Source organism: Brassica napus, chromosome C3 (assembly GCF_020379485.1).
Source record: "Brassica napus cultivar Da-Ae chromosome C3, Da-Ae, whole genome shotgun sequence".
Classification (NCBI taxonomy): Eukaryota; Viridiplantae; Streptophyta; class Magnoliopsida; order Brassicales; family Brassicaceae; genus Brassica; species Brassica napus.
Window position 1 is genome coordinate 6,083,725 of NC_063446.1, and position 23,362 is coordinate 6,107,086.

Below are 23,362 nucleotides of genomic sequence, written 5' to 3' on the forward strand. Positions count from 1 at the left end.
AAAAATAGTAGTTTATATAATTTCAAATTTGTAATTTTATATATTTCAAAAAGTTATTTTTGTTTAATTGTTAGTATGCCCCTTTAAAAGGGTATCACGACACGGTTTGAGCCCTAGAATAAACTAATTTTAAATTATATATATATATCAAAACGAAGTTGTCTTATCTAGTTAACGGTTGACTAACTTCCGTTAAAATCAATGTAAATTTAGGTGAAGTTTGGGTAATTTTTAAAAATTATAATTGAGTTGAAGTCATTTTTGGCACTAACCATTTGTTCAGGCTTTATTTGGCACGACTGAAATTATTGGGATCGAAATTGACATTTTCTCTCGTATATTAAAACAACACGTTATATCTTTTTAACGGATGACTAACTTATGTTAGAGTCGATGTAGATTTAGGCACGTTTTAAGATGTTCTGATAGTTTTTTTTGAATTATAATTGAGTTAAAATTATATCTGTTGACACTGATCAATTGTTCGGATCGTATTCAGCACGACCGAAATCGGCACTTTCCCGAAATTAAAGTATTCAGCAATCATCATCTTATGAATTTTCATTCCGTGATGCTCCAAAGAGTCAAAAACGTATTACACTGAGCCAAAAGTCAACCAAAGAAACTGGAAAATACGGAGTATATGACATATCAAAAACAAAATGTGGTTCCTGTAACACAAAATACACAGTTTCATTATTTGGTGAGTGCTCTTACAAATTTCAAGGCGTCACACTAGAGAGTAAACACATAGAAAGAAACCACGTAACAAGTAGTAAAATAAGTAACGAACCAAGTAATAGAAAAGAATAATAATATTTGATATGTACTTGCAAGTAATAAGATTTATGGACTTGTTACTTGATTTGACGATACCAAATACGGTTGATCAAAAAAAAAAAAAAAAAAAAAAAAAAAAAAAAAGACGATACCAAATATGAAGCGAGTAACAAGTAAACACTTAGTATCAAGCAGTGGTGCCCAACCCTACTCAAAACTATCTTGCCATGGGTACCATGGAAGTGTCTGAGCTCATTATCTCTTGGGGTTCCAATTCTAGATTCTTACCTATCACCGACTTTGCACACGCAAGACACTCTTTTATCTCGTGAATAACCTGAGACATGGATGGTCTCTTTGAAGAAGAAGGATTCGCACATAACATTGCCAGCTCAAGAGCTCTCCACGCAGAATTAAAGTCGTAATCCTTGTGAAGGTTTGGATCCATAATCTCTACAATATCACCTCTGTTAAGCTTAAACCCAACCCACTGTGTTATGTGAGAACTTTCAGAGGTTTGATTAATCACAGGGTGGTTTGTGATCATCTCCAACAATACTATCCCGAAACTATAGACATCACTCTTCTCGCCCAGTCGACCTGAACTGTGATATCTGCAGGACAATATCATAATGTAGACGTACTTTTCAACCACTGAAGAAGGAAAATGAAGTTTCAGAACTAATTAATAATACTTACTCGGGATCAAGGTATCCTAGAGTACCAGCAACGGCTGTGTCATGAGACTCGACTCCACCTTGGAAAGATCTAGAGAGTCCAAAATCAGCAAGTTTAGCCTTCAAATCTGCATCCAACAATATATTGGCAGTTTTAACATCTCTATGAACCATCGGCGGTGTGCATCCAATATGTAAGTACTCCAGTCCTATGCAACAAAAATCATCTATGTCAACTGTTTTGCTGTAAGCACAAATGAATCCATATGTTTCCATACAGGCTTTTAAAAAACTTAGTACAAACCTGATGCTGCCTCCAATGCTATTTGTAGTCGAGTACTCCAATTGATGACGGTTCTACCTCCTTTTCCTGTATAGTAGATTGTTAGATCCATTCGAGTTTCATGTGAAAAGCATTAGAAAATATTACCTGACAAATGTTGTTTTAAGTCTCCATTAGGCAGAAACTCATAAACAAGGGCCAATTGATCTCCTTCGTAGCAATACCCGACAAGACTTACCAAATTTGTATGGTGAACTCTAAGAAGAAGATCGACCTAAGGTAAAATTCACGTAAAGAAAATATTAAAATCCATAACTGATGATAAAAGCAGATCATATATGAAGTTGGGAAGATTACAGAATTATGAGTATACCTCTGCTTTGAATTCTTTATATCCTTGAGTTGAAGATTGAGAGAGTACTTTAACGGCCACTTGTTTAGAACCCTTTACAGAACCGTGATACACCATGCCGAACCCTCCTTCACCTAAAACTCGTTGGAAGTTATTTGTCATTTTGATGACCTCTGAATATGTGAACCTTCTGCTGTTCTTTTCAGCAAATGTAGCATTCATACTTGACGTCCTGGGTAGAAGGTGTAGACCTGTGCATCAGACTAAGGATGTTATCAAATCATTTTTTTATTTCTCTATCTTGCTTTAGTGCAACATAGCAACCACATCTACACTTTATATTTGTTCTTATTTGATGTATTTTTTTGCAAATACCTTGCAGAATCGCTGGCTTTCCCTTCTTGAGTACCAATAAAAGAACCAATACAGCAATGACAATGGCTGCAGAAGCTACTGATGCAACAATTGGCACAATTATTTTTTTCTTATGTGGTTTTTTACACGAATCAGAAAAACAAAGCCTTGGATTTCCTTCAACGCTACAAGGAAAAAAGGTTGTTCAGGACATGATCAAATGCACAAAAGGGTTGTGGATAACAACTGAGAAAAGTTTACACGTCTATGCGGAGAGTTTTTTAGTTTTTGTTTTGTCTATGTGGAGATTTTCTTACAATAGTTGTAGTCCTTCCCGTTGAAGAGCTTGAGGAATTGAACCATTGAGATTGTTCCTGCTTAAATTTCTGTTGAAAACAACCATGATATGAGGTGGGGTTTTAAGAGCATAAAAGAGTATTTTGGTAGAAATTTACATGACCAACAACGATTTCATGTTGCCTAGAAAGTCTGGCACCCCTCCAGTCAAGCTATTATTCGACAAGTCCCTAATGATTGGAAATAGAGAATATATAGATGGAAGTTTGTGAATTTATTCTCATTCGTATAATACTACGTTATAAGAATGTTCATACTAAATACTTACAGTGTTTCTAGTTGCGTAAGGTTTTGAACAGCATCGGCTATGGTTCCAGCTAAACCACTTGAAGACAAGTTTCTAGTGAAATGTCACAAAATTACATTAAAAGGTTGAATGATCATTATTACAATCAGATCGTGAAGAGTGTGTGTACCACCAAACTTGACTTACAAAGTAGTGATTCTTGGTGGCATGGACATATCTGTGTTGCTGCAGTTTAAACCATCCCACCCAAACTGTCGAGGGACACATGGATCACCTTTCCAGTTGATTCTACTCAATGCATAGGTGGCTGCGATGCTTTTCATTGCACCCACTGACATAAAAACGTTTTGATGTCTTGAGTACTCTATTGTAATTATGGTTTCATTTCTTTACTAACATAAGAAAGCATAGACCTTATATGCATATATAACCTGTAAAAGAAAGTCACATACCATCGCTTTCATCTGTTTCAGACTGTGGAAACTGAATAACAGTGTAGACTTCGAAAGCATTAAGTAGAGGTGGACGAGTTGATCTGTCGGTTCTTATCAGCTCGAACCTACATATCCCTCCAATGCAAGTTGCCGGTGACGTGCGGAAGATAGTATTTATGATTCCCCTTCTTGGAACAAATGGGCCAAAGAATCGTATTCCATTCCATGTCACGTTGAATTCCCTGGTTTCATTTGCCTGCAAGTCTTCGGTTTCAGAAAAGTGTGCGTAACAGTAATATCTTTCATCAGGATTTTCTGAAGTCCATCGAATTGTCAGCGGCGCACTGGAATTAGTAGGTGTGGCTGCAGTTTTAAGTGCCATTTCAGGTGGACGGTAGCTGTTGTTATTTCCCACATTATTCGCAGTTGAAAGCTGTGTCCATTCCTTCAAGAATAATGGATCCCATAAGCGATCGTATATATCGCTGGAGTACCTGCGGGGGAGAACAATAATGTTTTTAGCAGTGAAATAAGATGAAAATTATCATTTTATCAGTTCGATTATCATAAAGCATCATATATAACATCTTATATTGCACTTGTAGGTTGAGCAAAAGGTGTAACAGAGAAAGGAGAACATACAGAAGCAATACGGTGCGTGACACAATCAAGACAAGACAGGGAAGAAAGAAGAGGCATTGTTCACTCGAAGTTGACTTACCGGATCTGAGAGCTTGACTCGCTAAGATAATACCGAAAGTAACGATCCAGGGAGCCAGATTCAGTGATGTAAGACTCATTTCTCATTGGCCGTAATTCCAAAGAGGAAATTAGAGGTTCAGTTACCCCAGTCTTGACAAGACATATTTGCATCGAGCTTGATGCTGCAATGTGTAACATATCTTTCACTGTACCATTCACTTTTTGCAAGTCTATGGTGGCCCATAGATTAGGTCCAAGATGAATATCAAACACCGGTTTCATGCCAAGACCATCATAATTTCCATACACAAAGGTAGCTCTGACCAAATATCTGCGTCCCTTCTCCACGTTCAAATTGTAACAGTTCCGTATACCGTCTGGAAAATATCTCAACGTGTTGAGTTGCTCCGCAAATCTCTCAGGAGTTTCTCTGACTCGACCAGTTTTTCCGCCCTGTGTGAAATTTTCATCAGAAGAAAACCACAGTCCACTAGAACTCTCTTTATAAGGAGATTCATTCGAGGGTAGCCCACAATCCAAACTGATGAACCCTGTTAACAGATATGGTTAACGTTTACCGTTAGGACGAGTGCACTTGTGAGAAACAAAACATTTGTAACATAATTGGTCAAGCAAACAAAAAAAAACGTTTGTAGAAGTAGGAAGAATGTAATAAGATATATGATACCTTTTTGGTCTTGAGCTTGAACAATATGAATGATGGCCAAAATTGCAGTTAGCACCAACAAAAGCTCAAGAGAAGTATCCATATTCTTTTAACTCCGGATGGCTATGCTGTTGAAGATAAAACAGCATTTAAATAAGCAAACTCGGACCATCCAGTATAAGAAAGACTTTTGACGAGTCAATGGTGAAAAGGAGTAAATGTATTTTCTAGTGCCAGCCAGCTTCACCAAGGGAAGCATGTGAAGATTAATAAGGAGCAGACACAGAAGCACGTTGTGCAATAAATAAAATTGGTACATCAAAGGACAATCAATTATATAACAAAGACTAGTCCAACAAAAATGTCCTTTCTTGGTTTGATACATCATACATCTCACTTATTTGTGACTGTTAGTTGAGCCTAATGATTTTGCTTACGAGTAGATATAAGAGCATGATTAACCCAGAACCCCCATTAGGTCTCTTAATAAATATTTTAATAATTAAATGTAATTAAAAACTCTATCTAAGAGACACCTTGATTTTTCACTCCAATGCTAGTTTCCTATTTAGAGGTTCTTAAAAAAAAAATCATCATCATCAGTTTGATTTGTCTTTCCTCAAGAAGATCATCATCATCAGTTTGAAGGTAGAAAAAAAAAAAAAGACAAGACAAGTGAAGCAGACAAATCATCTTGGTTACCTTGTCTAGCAAGTTTCTTGATTCTTCCTCAAGTCTCATCTTCAACTTTTCCGTAACCTCTCCTCCCCCTCTGATTCATCAAGCAAAGCTCTCTTCGAGCTTCTTTTTCAACCACTCCATTTCCATCACCCCCTTTCTGTTCTCAGAAGAAGGATACTTGAGCTGAATGTAACGGTGGAAGTAGTAGCAAACGGGCATTTCTCTAGTGACTCGTAAAAGGCTTCTTCTCCTTCAGATACATTCAAGAAGCTAACGCGAGCACAGGAGTCATTCTCGAACGTACAGCTTCTCTCTTTGTCCAAAGCTCCAAATTTTTCATATGTTCTAATCAAATCATCTTTTGAAGGCAGAGTAGAACCAAAACCAGACTTGATAATTAGCTCAACACCTGAATATTGCTTCACATCAACTACTACTTCCTTCTTCACTTCAAGCTGCTTATCTTCATCTGAAACGTTTCTTTGGTAATTGGCTCCAGTAACTCATACCGCTCAGAATTGAGTGTTTCCTCTGGAGCCCATTAGCGAGCTTGAAAACCAAAACCACAAGAGAAAAATGAGCCTAAATGCAATGAAACAGAGCAGATTAGTCCACAATCAAGTAAAATCTCAACAAACTAAACCATCAAACAAAGACACCAAGAAGAAGAAGAAAGATTAAAACTTTACTGAAGACATGAACAAAGCTATCATCTTTCATGAAACCCATTAGCTAACTTGAAAATCAAAACACCACTAAAACAAATTACAGAACAGAGCAGATTAATGGATAATAAGGTAAAGACGAAGAAGTAAGAGATGAAACAAAAAAATGGAAACCTTTGAAGGGTTTTACGTCAAGGGACGAGGTTTAAGGAGCAGCACACGAGCTTAAACTAAGACATAGAACATCTATAGACCAAATGCCGGTCTAACATTAAACAATGCCCTAACCCAATTCATAAAACAATGCCCTTATATATATGTGTGTTGTTCAGAATCATATAATAAGAGTAAAAAAAAAATTAAACTTCCATAAAACAATCTAATTTCACAAAAATGTTTGTAAAAATAAAATAAAATAATAAAATTAAAAAAACTCGTACCAACTCCAAACAATGTTAATACGTTACTGCTCTTGTCACAATTTGCTAGTTTTTATAAAAATTTGGAAAATAATAAATTAGCCACGTAGCTTGTCAATACGAAGACGATGATAGCAAAACTAAAGCAATAGAAACTAAACTGGGGGCATCATGGAACGAAAGAGAAAAAGAATTTTTTTAATTATGGTTTTAATTATAATTTAAAATAAAAACTTACTAATAACTATTTAATAATATATTTAACTACTATAATTGTTAATAAAATGTTTATTAATATTGTTAAAAGATCCAACAAACGTTACTCTGATTTGTTATGCCCACAAGTATCACTTTAGCTAAGAAAAGTCTTACAAACTATAATTATTTATAAATGTTAAAAATAAAAGATACTACAATATGCCCAAAACTTTTTTGCTGCCCTAAGCCACCGCTTCACCGGCTTATGCCAAAGGCCGGCCCAATCTGGAGATAAACAAAGAGAAAAACTCGCCGGCCCGCAACAATTACCCATGGTTTCAACAATGACGGATCAAATCAAACCGATCGTAGCTCGAGAGATCGAGGGAACTTAATCGGTGAAAAGGTGCTAACCGATCTCGTTAATTTGCCTGAAGCTCTGCTTCCCTTCCACCATGGATGATATCGCTTCAACTCTCTCTCTCTTCTCAAAGAGATGAAAGCCCAGAGAGCAACACGTGGCTCAGAATACGTCTCTTGTAGCCCCTAGGAACCTAAATAAGAAACGTTACTTTGCATTTAATCTAATTTTTTTTTTTAATGCCAATAATACTAAGAGACGGCCTCAGAAGACCGAGTTATTGATTGCCTAAATCACGGCCATTTTTTCGGTAAACAATAAGGCACAAAGGAAGAGTTAATATTGAGCTAAAGTTTAATATAACCTTATGTAAATCTCGAAACTGCTCCGAAAGAAATGATTCAAGGAACGTAGTAATCATTATACTAACTGGACGTCTTTCCAAGGCCAATATTTCTGTTTAGGTGATTATATCAACAAATCAAATAAGACAGCAAAACAAAGACTTTCTTAAGTCAATGAAAAGAATGAGTAAATGCGTTTCAATGGGTAGATTTCTTAAACATCTTTATCAAGAACTTGGTAATTGACATTGGTGTGCAGTATGAAGAATTGTTCAGGATTGAGAGACCTACTTTTGTTTCAGATGTTCAAGCAAAAAGTATCTTGTAGATTTCTCTGCGTATGTTTCTCGAGTTAGTTTCATTTTGTGAACTTTCAGGGAACTCAAGAGTAAACACGCACAAGTAACTAAAAAATAGAAAGATAATCTTTGAAATGCCGATGCTTAAAGCAAAATGACCTGTTCGTGGTGCTCATGACACATAAAGAACCCAAAATTACCAAAATAACAGAGAATATGATCTGAACATGTCAATGGCCAAAGCAAAGTAAAAATGTTCGACTAGTTTACAAGTTTTGCTAAAAAATGTAACTAATTATCGATTTATTGATTTCTTTATTATTATCCACAAGTGGACAAACACTCGAAAACTATCTTGCCTTAGGAACCACCGAAGAGTCCAAGCCTATGTTTATTGCTTGAGATTCCAAGTTTTGATTATTACTTAACCTTGAGTTTTCACACATTATACACTCTTTTAGCTCGTTAATCACCTGAGACATGGATGGTCGTTTTGAGTAAGAAGGATTTGCACATGACATCGCCAGCTCAACAGCTCTCCATGCAGAATTAGAGTCATAATCCTTGCGAAGGTTTGGATCCATAATCTCAATAATATCACCACAGATAAGCTTAGAGCTCACCCATTTTGTTATGTGAGAATTTTCAGACGTTTGGCTAATCACAGGTTGATTTGTGATCATCTCCAACAACACTATCCCGAAACTGTAGACATCACTTTTCTCACCCAATCGACCTAAATGGTTATATCTACAAGACACCAACATAGTATATATTTTCTAACAGTTAAGAAAGTGTAAGATCAAGCTTTATTTTTATGTGTGTATATCAAAACTAATAATACTTACTCAGGATCAAGGTATCCAGGAGTACCAGCAATTGCCGTGAAATCACGAGATTCGATTCCACCTTGGAAAGATCTTGAGAGCCCAAAATCAGCGAGTTTGGCCTTGAAATTATCATCTAGCAATATGTTGGCAGTTTTGACATCTCTATGAACCATGGGAGGTGTGCATCCAATATGTAAGTACTCCAATCCTATGCAATGGTAGAATCTATTTTAACTCATAAACCCAATGGTATCATTGTGTTTGACTTAATAGTACGAACCTAATGCTGCCTCCAAAGCTATTCCTAGTCGAGTACTCCAGTTGATGATGGGTCTACCTCCTTTTCCTGTATGGATCGTTAAATCGGTTCAAATTTTTAAGTTTCAAATGTTAATGCTACACATGTAATCCGTAACAACATATTCTTTCAAAAGAAAAACAATATATTACCGGTCAAATGTTGTTTTAAGTCCCCATTGGGCAAAAACTCATAGATGAGAGCCAAGTGATCTCCTTCATAGCAATATCCTACGAGGGTCACCAAATTGGTATGGTGCACTCTTAGAAGAAGATCAACCTAAGGTAAGAGTAAAAATCATGTCAAGAATATATTGAATCCAGAACATTTGTGATGCGAGAAACATATCACAATTTAGTTGAGAGTTCACATAACTATGAATACCTCTGCTTTAAATTCTTTATAGCCTTGTGTTGAAGATTGAGAGAGTACTTTAACAGCCACTTGTTTAGAACCATTTACAAAACCATGATACACCATGCCAAACCCTCCTTTACCTAAACTGTTTTGGAAGTTATTTGTCATTTTAATGACCTCTGAATATGTAAACATTCTCCTTTTAATCTCATTTAAGGGTTCGTGTGAATTAGCATTTGCAATGTTCACCACTGCCGGCATACTTGGTGGCATCTGTTGAGCTGTGGATTAGAGAAACATAAGGAGTTGTAAACAAGAGTGTTCGCATGAGAGTGAGGCCTTAACTGTTTACTGACTAGGTGAGAGTTACCTTGCATAGCAGTGTATTGATTTTTCTTTCTGAAAACAAGAACAAAAACAAGAACCAAAACGGCAACGAGAATGATCACAGAAGCCGCAGTTGCAACAATTACCACCGGAAAGTCCTTGCTATGTGGTTTTGTACATGATTTTGTCTGACAAAGCCTTGGGTTTCCATGGAGACTACAAGACAACAAAGATTTACAGTTTAGAGTTTAGGTTCTAAGGAAGTTCTAGTTATCTCATATGGAAAATTTTTTTTCAAGGGTTTGAAAAAAAGGGTTTGATAGTGTGAATAATTCTTACAGTAGCTCTATGCCTTTATTCTGAAGCGATTGAGGTATCGAACCATTGAGATCGTTCCCGCTTAAGTTTCTGTGAAAATGAGCAATCTTTTACATGGGAAAACATGATTTGAGGTGAAATGCCATCATCAAGCACGTTGAGAGAAATTAACTTACATGAACAACAACGGTTTTATGTTGCCTAGAAAGTCCGGCAACTCTCCAGTCAACTTATTATTCGACAAGTCCCTAAAGTTTGCATTATAGAACAAAAAAACATAGATTCTTCAATTTAGTTATTACCCATATAGCAACAAGTTTGTTGTCTTCACCAATCGGTGAACATACTTACAGTTTTTCAAGCTGCGTAAGGTTTTGGATGGCAGCTGCTATGGTTCCAGTTAAACCAATAGAAGACAAGTTTCTGGTGAAAAGTAAAAAACCATATTTAAAAGGTGGATGGGTCATATGATTACTAACAGGTTCTGAAGAGTGTCTATGCACTAGCGAAGTTAGGACTTACAAAGATGTGACTCTTGGTGATATGCTGCAGGTTAAACCATCCCACATAAGGTGTTGAGGGACACATGGATCACCTTGCCAGTTGATTCTAATCAATTTATAGGTGTCTTGGATACTTTTTAAAGCAACCACTGCAATACAATTTATGAGTCTGCTAAGGTTAATACATATAAGTTTGTGTTTAATTGGGACTTGTTCAATCATAACAAAACGTACCTTCAGTTTCATCTGTTTCGGGTTGAGTAAACTGCATGACTTTGTAGATTTCATAAGCGTTAAGTAGAGGTGGAAGAGTAGATCTCCGGGTTCTTGTCAGTTGCAAATTGCATTCCTCTCCTTCACAGGTCAACGGAATCTGGCTTGCTATAGTTGTTATTTCAAACTTTTTAGGAATTACCGGGTCAGCAAACCTATTTCCGTCCAAGAACACGGCGAATTCCCTGGTTTCATTGGCCTGCAAGTCTTGGATCTCTGCAAAGTGTAAATACATGTAAAATTGGTCATTAGGATTTTCTGGAGTCCACGAAATCGTCAATGGCAGACTAGCATTAGTCGGCGTGGCAGCACTTTGTCGCACGGCTTTTGGTAGATTGTAACTTTGACCATCAGAAACACCGCTAGTGGTGGAGATGTGGGTCAACCACGACAGAGAACGCGGAAACCATTGCCGATCATATGTATCGTCCGGGTACCTAAGGATGTGCACGTATTCATTAGTAAGTAAATAAGATTGTTATTATATAAAAAAAAAAGATTGTTATTTTTATCATTTTTAGTTTCGACTGGAGTGATGAAAATCTCCTCAAATTTATATATATCAAAATCATAAACATCACATGTTTCATTTTCTTATTTATTTGTCAGGATTGAATAATCAAGAAACATAACATAACGAAAGCACCTAAAACAGAGCTTTAAGAAGAGAAAACGTTTGTTTGATTTCTGCTGAGTTGATAAAAAAGGTTTAAATTCTGCTGAAAAGGGTTTGATCTCCTAAAAAGTTAATTTAAAATAGATTGGCTTCGGCCAGAATCTCTAAACATTAAAGAAGGAAAAAACTCGTTTGAAGTTAGGTTACCTTATGAAATCATCTGACGTGGTATAATATCTTCGTCTGAAAAGTTTGAGAGAACCAAACTGAGTGATATAAGAATTGTTTCCCAACGGCCTCAATTCCAAAGAGGATATGAACGGTGTAGTTCCCTCATTCTTAACAAGACAAATCTGCAGCGAGTCCGATGTTGGGACGTGTAAGATCTCTTCACTTGTACTATTTCCATCTAGGTTTTGCATATCAACAGTGGCCCATAGATTTGGTCCAATATACAGATCAAACATGGGTTTAATGTCATGACCATCATAATTTCCATATCTAAACCAAGCCTTGATCAAATACTTCCTTCCCTTGTCGACGGGTAGATTGTAGCAGTTCCGTGTTCCTTCTGGAAAATACCTCAGCGTCGTGTATGGCTTCAAGGGATTCTCTAGATTTGTTTGGATTCTACCAATTTCTCCTGTTTGGATGAACTTTGAGTCCGAAGAGAAATGCAGTCCAGTGTAATTCGACTCACTGTAAGGAGACGGTTCATTCGCAGGTAGTCCGCAGTCCAAACTAATAAACCCTGTAAACATATTTGATTGTTAAAAGAGGGAACTGGTAATAAGTACAAACATGTCGACCGTAGAAGGTGAAGAAGAAGAAGAAGAAGAAGAAGAAGAAGAATACCTCGTTGGCTCTGTGCTTGAACAAGATGAATAACGCCTAGCACCAACAAAAGCGAAAGAAATATCTCCATATGCTTCCAACTCCGGTAACTCTGTAGAAGATAATGCGATAATATATAAGAAAAAACCCAAAACTAGAAACTAGAAGTTTACAAGGAAAAGACTTTGTCAAGTCGACGTGTTTTGGGGTGCAACTCTGCCATGTAAGAAGACTTTGACGAAGAAGATAACAAAGGGGATACCAATGCTCGAACATCATTATCAAGAAACAATAGAGCAAGGGTCAACTTTCTTGGTATTACCGTATTATATTCCAAGAATCTTCACGCAGTAAAATATTGGCATTAGATTACCGTATTATATTCCAAGAATCTTCATGCAGTAAAATATTGGCTTAATAGCTACTTTTGAAGTTTCTTTTGTATAAAAAAGTTTATTGACTAATGACTAAATTCAAGAGAGAAATTGTTTAACCTTTTTAGTTTTTTTTCTTTCTTTCTACAATCTATCAAATATATAAGTGAAAGGAGTAAATGTATTTTTTAGTGCCAGCCAGTTTCACCAAGGGAAGCAGGCGTCGGTCACATTCCCACTTTGTCTATCATGAAAAGTTACATTGGACTACCAAGAGCATGTGCATTGGGGTCTCTTAGATGGGTTTATTAAGGGAATTAGCAATTAAAAGAAAAGATAAATTGCCATTAACTTAAGGGACGTATTCTAAATAGGGGGTGGAAGCAACGCCTCTTGTGGGCCACGTGTTGGTACAGTATTGGAGGAAGATGACGGTGGATTCCGCGAGAAAGAGTCTCGGTACTCTCACCGTGGAAGAATCTCGTCTGTGGCTTTCGTAACCGAAAAATCGCCGGAGAGTTTCGTCGACGATCAATTTCCGTGGCTCTCCTCGAAGAAGAACCTCGGTGGCGTTGCTCGGAGAAGAATCTCGGTGGCTATGAGCGTCGGAGAATCTCTGTGGCTCTCCTCGACGGAGGAAATCGGTGGCTCTCCTTTACAAACAAACTCCTCGGTCGGCGCCAAGTTAAATCGAAAGGTAAAGCTCCAAAATCTAGATTTTATTTTTGAAATCCTCAATTTTGCATGTCCCAGATTGTGTTCCTTCTTGTTCGCGTCGCTTGTTTAGTCTGTTAATTCTCATTTCTGATAGAGAGCTTATTCACACATTTGATCATTTCGTTTATTGATTGAGTCAATGAAAAAATTTTCATTCCATGAAAATCATGTATATTAGTTTAATATAGAAATCCTCTGATTCTTTTTCATTTGTTTTGTTGTCTTCGTGTTCGGTACTCTCCTTCAAGCTCTTCCCTCACATGGCAAGTAAGAACCACAGAGATTGAGAAGAAGAAAGAAAGAACCGATAGTGGTTTGTTTTGGCGAGGAGCAATGGCGGAGCTGCGTCACTCCAGCTCTTGGAAGCCTTGCACTGAGCGGCGCATGGGTGGAGTCTCTGGTATATTAGAGAATGGTTTGTTTTGTCTTTGTGTCAGCTTAGTAGCAAATCTCACTTTAACTTTGTTTTTTTCAGATGTTCTCTCCTTTCGCTGTCCTATCATGGATCAATATGAGTTATGGCTTCTTTTTCTTTTTGTAGTTCTGTAATGCAGTTGTTGTTGCCAAGATTAAGAATGCAACTCTGATTCTACTAGTACTGAAGCAGGACCAAATCGTTAAGGTTTGCTTCTTCTTTATTTATTTTTCTGATGATATACTTTTGTTTGAATATTTTAAAAGTGAGCTTATGGGTATATTGATGTATGCGTACTGATGTTCTGCAGACACTGGAGACCATCAAAAGAGTGAGTCCGAGAAGGGCTCTATTAATGGGAATGGCTCAGGCGTTTGGTCACCACAAATCTTTCAGGTAAAACTTTTCTTCTGGTCAGCTCTTGTAGTTTTGTGATCAGGCTCTTGTAGTTTTGTGGTCAGCTCTTGTAGTTTTGTGGCCAGGCTCTTGTAATTTTGTGGTAGGGCTCTTGTAATTTTGTGGTCAGCTCTTGTAGTCTGCTGCTTGTTTTGTAGTGGACTTGGTTTTGTTGTATCATGTGTGTATCAAACCTTTTGATCTTGTTTTGTTGTATCACAGACCGTTTGTTCTAATGAAAGCATCAGTCATCATCTCTTTTTATAAACATCATAGTCTTCTTCTCTACTCCGTGTGTATCAAACTTCATCTCTCTTTTTTCACTTTATTTTTCGGGTTCTTTCATTTGAGATTTCTTCTTCAATCACAGACCACAAATATATGGTTTTATGAATTTTCATTTGAGATTTCTTCTTCAAAAAAGATTGAGATTTCTCCTCTTCTTCTTAAATCACAAAGTCTCTTTCCCATTCTATTCTTGTATTCACAAAGTTTCTTTCCCATTCTCCTCTTGTTCTTCATTTATTCACAAAGTCTAAAACATATATGGCATCTTCTTCTCAAAATACTTTTGGAGAGTCAATTGATCAAACTTTCGATCAATATTTTGATCAACATTTTGATCAAACATTTGAAAATCTGTTCATTTATCATGGTGATCAAGAAGATGAAAGAAAGAGAAGAAAAAAACGAGTTTTTATCGAACGAAATCGTGAAGAAGGCCATATCTGGTTATGGAATGATTATTTCAGCGACACTCCAACATATCCCGAAATTATTATCGTTTGTTTCCATACTAAGTTTTTTTATGTTTTTATGTTTCTATTTTAATATCTATGTTTAAAATGTTAAGTTTGACTTTGTTTTGTTCAATAAATAAATTTAATCTTTGTTTCAAATTTAATGTTTATAAAAAAATTTAATCTTTTTTTTATTGTTAAGAACCTTAATTAAGATACCACCAATAAACCACTATAATTAATTGTCTCTTAACAAAGTCTCTTATCTTAATTTTAGTGATTAAAAAATCATTACAACCCACTTAAGAGACACAAATGAGTTTTACCAATAAACATGCTCTAAGACACTTATTGTGTGGTTGTATACCATATTACTCTTGTAAAGGCAAACTAGAGTGGGTTTAGTTAGGTTTGGTCTTTAGAACTTTTTGGGTTTTGAAATTCAAAAATTAAATCTGATTTGGGTCTTGGGGTTGGGTTCTGTAAGAAAATGTTTTTTTTTTTTAAATTTCCTTTAGGGTACGAAGGGGGAGTAAACCGTTTTCATTTTCGCGAACACAGATCCAAGAGCTCTCTCTGTTTGCTCCGACGAAGGCGACAGAGAAAGCGTTTCCGACGAGATTTGAGTGGAGACTTTAGGAGATACTGAAATGACGACGAGACGGAGACGAGCAGGGAAAGAACCTGCAGCCGGTGAGTTTTAAAACTTTTCTCAATCGTGGGTGTTTGGGATTCTAGGGTTTTGTTAGATGTTGTGTGGTTAAATAGAGCGTTGGTACCAGTGTTATCCTATGTTTGATGCAATGTATCTTGATTTGCAGAGGAGGGAAATAGAGGGGATGGCCCCGACGAGAGATTGCCGGAGAGGCTATTTGCGACGGACTGATACCTAGCAAGCGACTGAATGTCTACTCGACACTGGAATACCTTGTCTTTGTGAGGGATGTCCTTCGAGGTACGCTTGAGATGGATCGTATTTTGGGTTCCTGCTTTGGCAAGCTGTTCGATTTACCGGCTCAGAGGTAAAGGTGTAATTGGTTTGCATTTCATTCTGTGCGTTATGGGAGTTAAAGGTGTAAGGGTAACTGTGTACAAGTGTGTTCAGTGCACTATGGTGCTGCACACGTGTAAGGGTTGTTCGAAAAGTGTACACGGGGTCCTTATTGGGGTAGCGTACATATGTGCAATGTTTTGTTAGTGTACATGTGTACGGGTTGGTATGCTAATATGCGTATATTTTCCTGGGTGCAGCTTATTGTGCTGCCGGTGATGGAGATTGGCACAAACAAGTCATATGGGTGGGGAAATGGGATGATGAGATAGAAGATAGGAAAGTGGAATATATGGTTGGGCTTATTGTAGGCGGACACAACTTCAAGAAGTCCAAGTGGGGATGGGGTGATGCAAAAGAGGTTCTGTACAATCACCAGGAGCGTAAGGCAGAAAAGAAGAGAAAGAAGCAGGGGGCTGCTTCGACAACCAATGCAGGGGAAGGGCATGTGTTGAAGCAAAGACGGGTTAGCACGTACTTTAGAATGCCAATTTTAGTAGATGACAATAGGTATGACCAGTTAGCTGCACGAGTGGGTTTTTTGTAACATAAAAATATGTGTATTTGAACATAAGAGGTGAAAGTGAATGATATTTTGTAAGATTGAGGTCAGTCATGTGAATGTAAATTGTTTGAAAAACAGGTGAAATCGGACTGTCGAATTTGTACACGTAATAAAAAGAATGAGTGGACATTGATTGTTGTGTACGAGAGAACCGAGTAACCATGATTCGTACATGTTGGTAGTTGTACATGTGTACAAGGGATAATGTGGAGCTTAGCATGGATAAGAAAGGTGAGTTGAGCTTAGCATGGTTAAGAAAGGTCAAGGGTATGCCAATACGAAGAGGCACAATCCTTGTCATGTGCTGTTTGTCTATGGAGAAATTCCAGTGGCTGTCTTCGATTTGGTTGTACGCATGGATTTGTGCGATTTTGTTGTACACATGATCTGGTGTACATATGTACTTGGTGTTATATTACACAATATCTCAATTCTCCACAAAGCAAAACATTAGGTTTCTTGATTCAAGATCAAAACTTTACACGAAGGATAAATTCGAAAATTGTGACAAACATTAGTAGTCTCTCAGTCACATGAAATAGAAACTAACATTGAGGCCAAGATCGAAACTTTACAATCATTGAACACCAAAATCTGCAAATTTGAGCACTCTATTTCTTAAACTCCCTCCCCAGTAGAGAAACCATCCCCTTTTGATCCTTTCTTCTTCTGTCTCTTGGCATCTCAGATCATCGCAGCTGCAGAAGAAGAAGACACGACGGTGGCAATTGAGGGAATGTTACCGATTGTGGCGGCCTTGAATGAAGAAGAGTGAGAAGAGACTAGCTAGAACTCGGCGTGAGCGTAATGCTGAGAGCAGCTCCGGTGTTTGTGAGAATCATAGCGTAAACAGAGTCTGCGTAACATTTCTTTGTTCTCGATCTTGACTTGAGCACAACTCATCTTCTTCCTTCCTCTCTGTAAGTCAAGTGCTCTCTCTACCCATTAGATTTTTCTGATTTGTGAAACCAACAGATTAATGATAAATTTTTCTGGTTTGTAGAGATTCAGAAAAAAAAAAATGAAAGAAACGACGACAATGGAACAGGGATGAGTCTAATAAAATCAGGATAACATTAGATCTGTATAGGAGATATATCAGTTTTGTCATGATCTATAACATTAGATCTAAGCCGTCCAAAATTGCAATAAATCTATGGCTGTAAATCAATCCCACCCATTTATTTGTTAAGTTGGTCAGGTGATGGTTGAGCATGAACTAGAAAGGTTAGATCTCAACAGATGGTTGTGAAAAAGTGTCTAACCTTATGTGAATCTCGAAACTGCTCCGAAAGAAATGATTCAAGGAACGTAGTAATAAGAATCATTACTAACTGAACGTCTTTCCAAGGCCGATATTTCTGTTTAGGGTAAACAAAAGCCTACGTGAACTCTTCTTATCCTCATTTTTCCAAAGGCAAAAATAAAAGAAAAGTAGAAAACCATTGTTCAGGTGATTATATCAACAAATCAAATAAGAAAGCAAAACAAAGACTTTCTTAAATCAATGAAAAGAATGAGTAAATGCGTTTCAATTGGGTAATTGTTTTTTAAACATCTTTATCAAGAATTTGGTGTGCAGTAGTATGAAAGAACTTTTCAGGATTGAGAGACCTAGTTTTGTTTCAGATGTTCAAGCAAAAAGTATCTTGTACATCTCTCTGTATATGTTTCTCAAGTTAGTTTCAATTTGTGAACTTTCAGGGAACTCAAGAGTAAACACGTGTTACACGCACAAAGTAACTAAAAGTCTAAAACAGAAAGATGATCTTTGAAATGCCGATGGTTAAAGCAAAACGACCTGTTAGTGGTACTCTTTTTTTTTTTAAACACTAACTTTTAATTGATAGTTAGTTGAGAGCATTAAAAGTCTCCCCAACGCCCAAAGGTACAAACACATTCAAGGTACACTTTGCCAAAGTATCAGCCTCTACATTCCTCTCTCGAGGTAACCAAGCAAGAAATAGGCTCAAGGCCAGACGACAAGACAAGGATATCAGACACAACGACCTGTTCGTGGTACTCATGACACATAAAGAACCCAAAATTACCAAAATAACAGAGCATAAGATCTGAACATGTCAATGGGGCCAAAGCAAAATTAAAAATTTTCTACTAGTTTACAAATTTTGCTAAAATTGAACTAATTATCGATTTATTGCTTTCTTTATTAGTACCACAAGTGGACAAACACTAGAACCTATCTTGCCTTAGGAACTACCGAAGAGTCCAAGCCGATGTTTATTGCTCGAGATTCCAAGCCTTGATTATTACTTAACCTTGAGTTTTCACACATGATACATTCTTTTAGCTCGTTAATCACCTGAGACATGGACGGTCGTTTTGAGTAAGAAGGATTTGCACATGACATTGCCAGCTCAACAGCTCTCCATGCAGAATTAGAGTCATAATCCTTGCGAAGGTTTGGATCCATAATCTCAATAATATCACCGCAGTTAAGCTTAGAGCTCACCCATTTTGTTATATGAGAATTTTCAGACGTCTGGCTAATCACAGGTTGATTTGTGATCATCTCCAACAACACTATCCCGAAACTGTAGACATCACTTTTCTCACCCAATCGACCTGAATGGTTATATCTGCAAGACACCAACATAGTATATATTTTCTAACAGTTAAGAAAGTGTAAGATCAAGCTTTATTTTTATGTGTGTATATCAAAACTAATAATACTTACTCAGGATCAAGGTATCCCGGAGTACCAGCAATTGCTGTGGAATCCTGATATCCGATTCCACTTTGGAAAGATCTTGAGAGCCCAAAATCAGCGAGCTTGGCCTTGAAATTATCATCTAGCAATATGTTGGCAGTTTTGACATCTCTATGAACCATGGGCGGTGTGCATCCAATATGTAAGTACTCCAATCCTATACAATGGTATCATCTATTTTAACCTATTTATGTAAACCCAATGGTATCATGATGTTTGACTTAATAGTACGAACCTAATGCTGCCTCCAAAGCTATTCCTAGTCGACTACTCCAGTTAATGATGGGTCTACTTCTTTTTCCTGTATGCTAGATAGTTAGATCCGTTTGAATTTTTGAGTTGCAAGCGCTAATGCTACACGTGAAGTCAGTAGCAAGATATTACCGGTCAAATGTTGTTTTAAGTCCCCATTGGTTAAAAACTCATAGATGAGAGCCAAGTGATCTCCTTCGTAGGAATACCCTACAAGGGTCACCAAATTTGTATGGTGCACTCTCAGAAGAAGATCAACCTAAAGCAACAGTAAATATCATGTCAACAATATATTGTATCCATAACATTTGTGATGCGAGAAACATATCATAATTAAGTTGAGAAGATTTCATAAAGATGAATACCTCTGCTTTAAATTCTTTATAGCCTTGGGTTGAAGATTGAGAGAGTACTTTAACAGCCACTTGTTTAGAACCATTTACAAAACCATGATACACCATGCCAAACCCTCCTTTACCTAAACTGTTTTGGAAGTTATTTGTCATTTTAATGACCTCTGAATATGTAAACATTCTCCTTTTAATCTCATTTAACGGTTCGTGTGAATTAGCATTTTCAATGTTCACCACTGCCGGCATATTTGGTGGCATCTGTTGAGCTGTGGATTAGAGAAACATTATAAGTTGTAAACAAGAGTGCTCGCATGAGAGTGAGGCCTTAACTGTTTACTGACTAGGTGAGAGTTACCTTGCATAGCAGTGTATTGATTTTTCTTTCTGAAAACAAGAACAAAAACAAGAACCAAAACGGCAATGAGAATGATCACAGAAGCCGCAGTTGCAACAATTACCACCGGAAAGTCCTTGCTTTGTGGTTTTGTGCATGATTTTGTCTGACAAAGCCTTGGGTTTCCATGAAGACTACAAGACAACGAAGGTTTATGGTTTAGAGCTTAGGTTTTAGGGAAGCTCAAGTTATCTCATATGGAAAAAGGATTTGATAGTATGAATAATTCTTACAGTAGCTCTATGCCTTTACTCTGAAGCGATTGAGGTATCGAACCATTGAGATCGTTCCCGCTTAAGTTTCTGTGAAAACGCGCAATCCTTTACGTGGGCAAACATGATTTGAGGTGAAAACTCATCACTAAGCATGTTGAGAGAAACTTACATGAACAACAACGGTGTTATGTTGCCTAGAAATTTCGGCACCTCTCCAGTCAAGTTATTATTCGACAAGTCCCTAAAGTTTACATTATAGAACAAGAAAACAGGGATTCTTTAATTTAATTATTATCCATATAGCAACAGGTTTTTGTCTTCAACATTCAGTGTTGCACAAGAAAAAAGGCCTTCAACATTCAGTGAACATACTTACAGTTTTTCAAGCTGCGTAAGGTTTTGGATGGCAGCTGCTATGGTTCCAGTTAAACCAATAGAAGACAAGTTTCTGGTGAAAATTTAAAAACGACATGTAAAGGGTCGATGGTCATATGATTACTAACAGATTTTGATGAATGTGTGTGCACTAGCGAAGTTAGGACTTACAAAGAGGTAACTCTTGGTGGTCTGGAGATAGTTGTGTTACTGCAGGTTAAATTATCCCACATAAGGTGTTGAGGGACACATGGATCACCTTGCCAGTTGATTCTAATCAATTTATAGGTGTCTTGGATACTTTTTAAAGCCACCACTGACATACAAATTATAAGTTAAAATCAGCATAACCCAATGAAACATTGATATTAACCTCCAAAATTGTAAAATATAATATATATATATATATAGAAGATATTCTGAAATTGTTTTAATTTTGTAAAAATAAAATTCTTACTAAATGTCAAGGGGTGCCAAAATCTTAGATCTGGATGTAGCTAAATTAATACAACTTGTTGTGTTTATCTTGTTAAAACATACAAAAACGTACCTTCAGTTTCATTTGTTTCGGGTTGCATAAACTGGATGACTCTATAGATTTCAAAAGCGTTAAGTAGAGGTGGAAGAGTAGACCTCTGGGTTCTTGTCAGCTTCAAACTGCATTCCTCTCCTCCACACGTTCTCGGGTTTAGGCTCTGCATACTTGTTATTTCAAACTTTTTAGGAATTATCGGGTCAGATAACCTATTTCCATCTAAGAACACGGAAAATTCCCTGGTTTCGTTGGCCTGCAAGTCTTGGATCTCTGCAAGGTGTAAATACACGTAATATTGGTCATTAGAACTTTCTGGAGTCCATTGAATCAGCAATGACAGACTAGCATTAGTGGGGATGGCAGCCTTTTGTCCCACGGCTTTTGGTATATTGTAATTTCCACCATCAGAAACATCGCTAGTGGTGGATATGTAGGTCAACGACGACGACGGAGAAAGCCGACTCCATAGCCGATCATTTTAATTAGTTCGCCTGGACTGTTTCATTTTGTATACTTATTGTCGAGGATTGAATAGTCCTTTCTTTGAAAGAGGAAACAGAGCATCACGTCAAGAAACATAAGCATAACGGCACCTACAAACAGAGCACTAAGAAGATACAAAGTTTGTTTGAAGTTAGGTTACCTTATGTAATTCTTTGACGTGGTATAATATCCTCGACTTACAAGCTTGAGAGAACCAAACTGAGTGATGTAAGAATCGTTTCCCAACGGCCGTAATTCCAAAGATGATATGAACGGTGTAGTTCCCTCATTCTTAACAAGACAAATCTGCAGCGAGTCTGATGATGGAACGTGTAAGATCTCTTCACTTGTACTATTTCCATCTAGGTTTTGCATATCAACAGTGGCCCATAGATTTGGTCCAATATACAGATCAAACATGGGTTTAATATGTCATGACCATCATAATTTCCATATCTAAACCAAGCCTTGATCAAATACTTCCTTCCCTTGTCGACGGGTAGATTGTAGCAGTTCCGTGTTCCTTCTGGAAAATACCTCAGCGTCGTGTATGGCTTCAAGGGATTCTCTAGATTTGTTTGGATTCTACCAATTTCTCCGGTTTGGATGAACTTTGAGTCCGAAGAGAAACGCAATCCAGTTTTCGACTCACTGTAAGGAGATGGTTCATTCGCAGGTAGTCCGCAGTCCAAACTAATAAACCCTGTTAACATATTTGACTGTTAAAAAGGGAACTGGTTAAGTACAAACATGTTGACTAGCATTACCTGGCTGGCTCTGTGCTTGAACAAGATGTATGATGTCTGAAATGGCAACTAGGACCAACAAAAGCGCTAGAGATATCTCCATAGTACCTTACTTCGAAAGGAAAAAAGAAACCACGCTGGTCTGTGGATGATAATACGATAATATATAAGAAAAAACTTTGTCAAGTCCAAGGGGGTTTGTAGTGGAAACTTAACCATGCAAGACGGCAAACAAGATAATTAAGAGGATGCCAATGTTCGAACATCATTATCAAGAACAATGGAGCGACGCACAACTTGCTTAGTATTACCTTCCAAGAATGTTCACGCAATAAAACACTGGCTGTTCGTTTCATCATCTGTCATCTCCATCCGGATGATTCATTTGTACAATCTATTTAGATGATCCATTCAGATTTTTGGGATTGTTTGTTTGTCCATCCAAATGGTTCATCTAGATGAATCATCTAAATGAATTTTATGTTTGTTTATTTATTTTCATCCAAATGAGTTTAGTAAACAAATTACCAAAATACCCTTGTCTTGATTTAATCATATCTAAAATTTACTACAATAATAACTTCTAATAAACAAATTTTTTTTTTTGATAAACATGTATTTAAAAAAAAAACTTTAGAGTTTCAAACTAAAAGAGTATTAATAATAAACCGACTATAACTTCGGTTTTGGCGGAAAACGAGATTTTTCGATTTTGACGGGAAAACGAGATTTTTTCGATTTGGGGGGGGGGATAATTTTTTTGGTTTTGGCGAAAAAAAGCATTTTGCGGTTTTGGCGGAAAACCGAGATTTTTCGATTTTGGCGGGAAAACGCGTTTTTAGGT

At 37.1% G+C, this 23,362-nt stretch overlaps 3 protein-coding genes and 1 long non-coding RNA gene across 6 annotated transcripts; 1 reads left to right on the top strand and 3 right to left on the bottom strand.

Annotated features, from left to right (window-relative positions):
- Positions 1–674: 674 nt before the first annotated feature.
- Positions 675–6,555, bottom strand: LOC106386833 (receptor-like protein kinase At5g59670). The gene is made up of 14 exons (XM_013826649.3): positions 5,556–6,555; positions 4,875–4,981; positions 4,206–4,737; positions 3,503–3,978; positions 3,237–3,381; positions 3,072–3,143; positions 2,902–2,973; positions 2,764–2,832; positions 2,468–2,631; positions 2,114–2,343; positions 1,888–2,014; positions 1,762–1,827; positions 1,480–1,666; positions 675–1,394 (listed from the first exon to the last, which is right to left on the bottom strand). The coding sequence occupies exons 2-14, from the start codon at positions 4,954–4,956 to the stop codon at positions 998–1,000; spliced, it is 2,619 nt and encodes an 872-aa protein (XP_013682103.1). The 5' UTR covers positions 4,957–4,981; positions 5,556–6,555; the 3' UTR covers positions 675–997.
- A 1,369-nt stretch (positions 6,556–7,924) lies between these two features.
- Positions 7,925–12,358, bottom strand: LOC125584172 (probable LRR receptor-like serine/threonine-protein kinase At5g59680). The gene is made up of 13 exons (XM_048752195.1): positions 12,198–12,358; positions 11,550–12,093; positions 10,688–11,163; positions 10,473–10,602; positions 10,302–10,373; positions 10,127–10,198; positions 9,972–10,040; positions 9,676–9,848; positions 9,333–9,586; positions 9,101–9,227; positions 8,931–8,996; positions 8,669–8,858; positions 7,925–8,570 (listed from the first exon to the last, which is right to left on the bottom strand). Exons 1-13 carry the CDS (start codon positions 12,265–12,267, stop codon positions 8,171–8,173), a joined length of 2,643 nt encoding a protein of 880 aa, XP_048608152.1. The 5' UTR covers positions 12,268–12,358; the 3' UTR covers positions 7,925–8,170.
- Positions 12,359–12,869: 511 nt separating this feature from the next.
- Positions 12,870–16,518, top strand: LOC106386835. 3 transcript variants are annotated; one of them, XR_002656705.2, is made up of 5 exons: positions 12,870–13,247; positions 13,516–13,889; positions 13,993–15,511; positions 15,640–15,840; positions 16,070–16,518. It is a non-coding gene; the product is annotated as an uncharacterized LOC106386835 (long non-coding RNA). The 3 variants fall into 3 exon arrangements; XR_002656706.2 differs by having other exon boundaries at positions 12,879–13,247; positions 13,516–13,682; XR_002656704.2 differs by having other exon boundaries at positions 12,880–13,247; positions 13,516–13,667.
- A 347-nt stretch (positions 16,519–16,865) lies between these two features.
- On the bottom strand, positions 16,866–22,758 carry LOC106386837 (probable LRR receptor-like serine/threonine-protein kinase At5g59680). Its single transcript, XM_022698796.2, is given in 14 exon segments — positions 16,866–19,034; positions 19,133–19,322; positions 19,401–19,466; positions 19,550–19,676; positions 19,783–20,036; positions 20,126–20,298; positions 20,398–20,466; positions 20,549–20,620; positions 20,756–20,827; positions 20,926–21,070; positions 21,305–21,780; positions 21,909–22,201; positions 22,204–22,475; positions 22,540–22,758. Coding segments are annotated over 14 exon segments (2,691 nt in total). The 5' UTR covers positions 22,622–22,758; the 3' UTR covers positions 16,866–18,634.
- Between the last annotated feature and the right edge of the window lie 604 nt (positions 22,759–23,362).

Coding starts and splice junctions, on each gene's coding strand:
- LOC106386833 (XM_013826649.3), bottom strand. CDS start 4,956: ATGGATACTTCTCTTGAGCTTTTGTTGGTGCTAACTGCAATTTTGGCC. Junction 2,632..2,763: donor CGGGAAGGACTACAACTATT/GTAAGAAAATCT, acceptor TTTTCCTTGTAG/CGTTGAAGGAAATCCAAGGC. Junction 1,395..1,479: donor CTAGGATACCTTGATCCCGA/GTAAGTATTATT, acceptor ATTGTCCTGCAG/ATATCACAGTTCAGGTCGAC.
- LOC125584172 (XM_048752195.1), bottom strand. CDS start 12,267: ATGGAGATATTTCTTTCGCTTTTGTTGGTGCTAGGCGTTATTCATCTT. Junction 12,094..12,197: donor TCAAGCACAGAGCCAACGAG/GTATTCTTCTTC, acceptor ATATGTTTACAG/GGTTTATTAGTTTGGACTGC. Junction 8,997..9,100: donor CTTAAAACAACATTTGACCG/GTAATATATTGT, acceptor CGATCCATACAG/GAAAAGGAGGTAGACCCATC.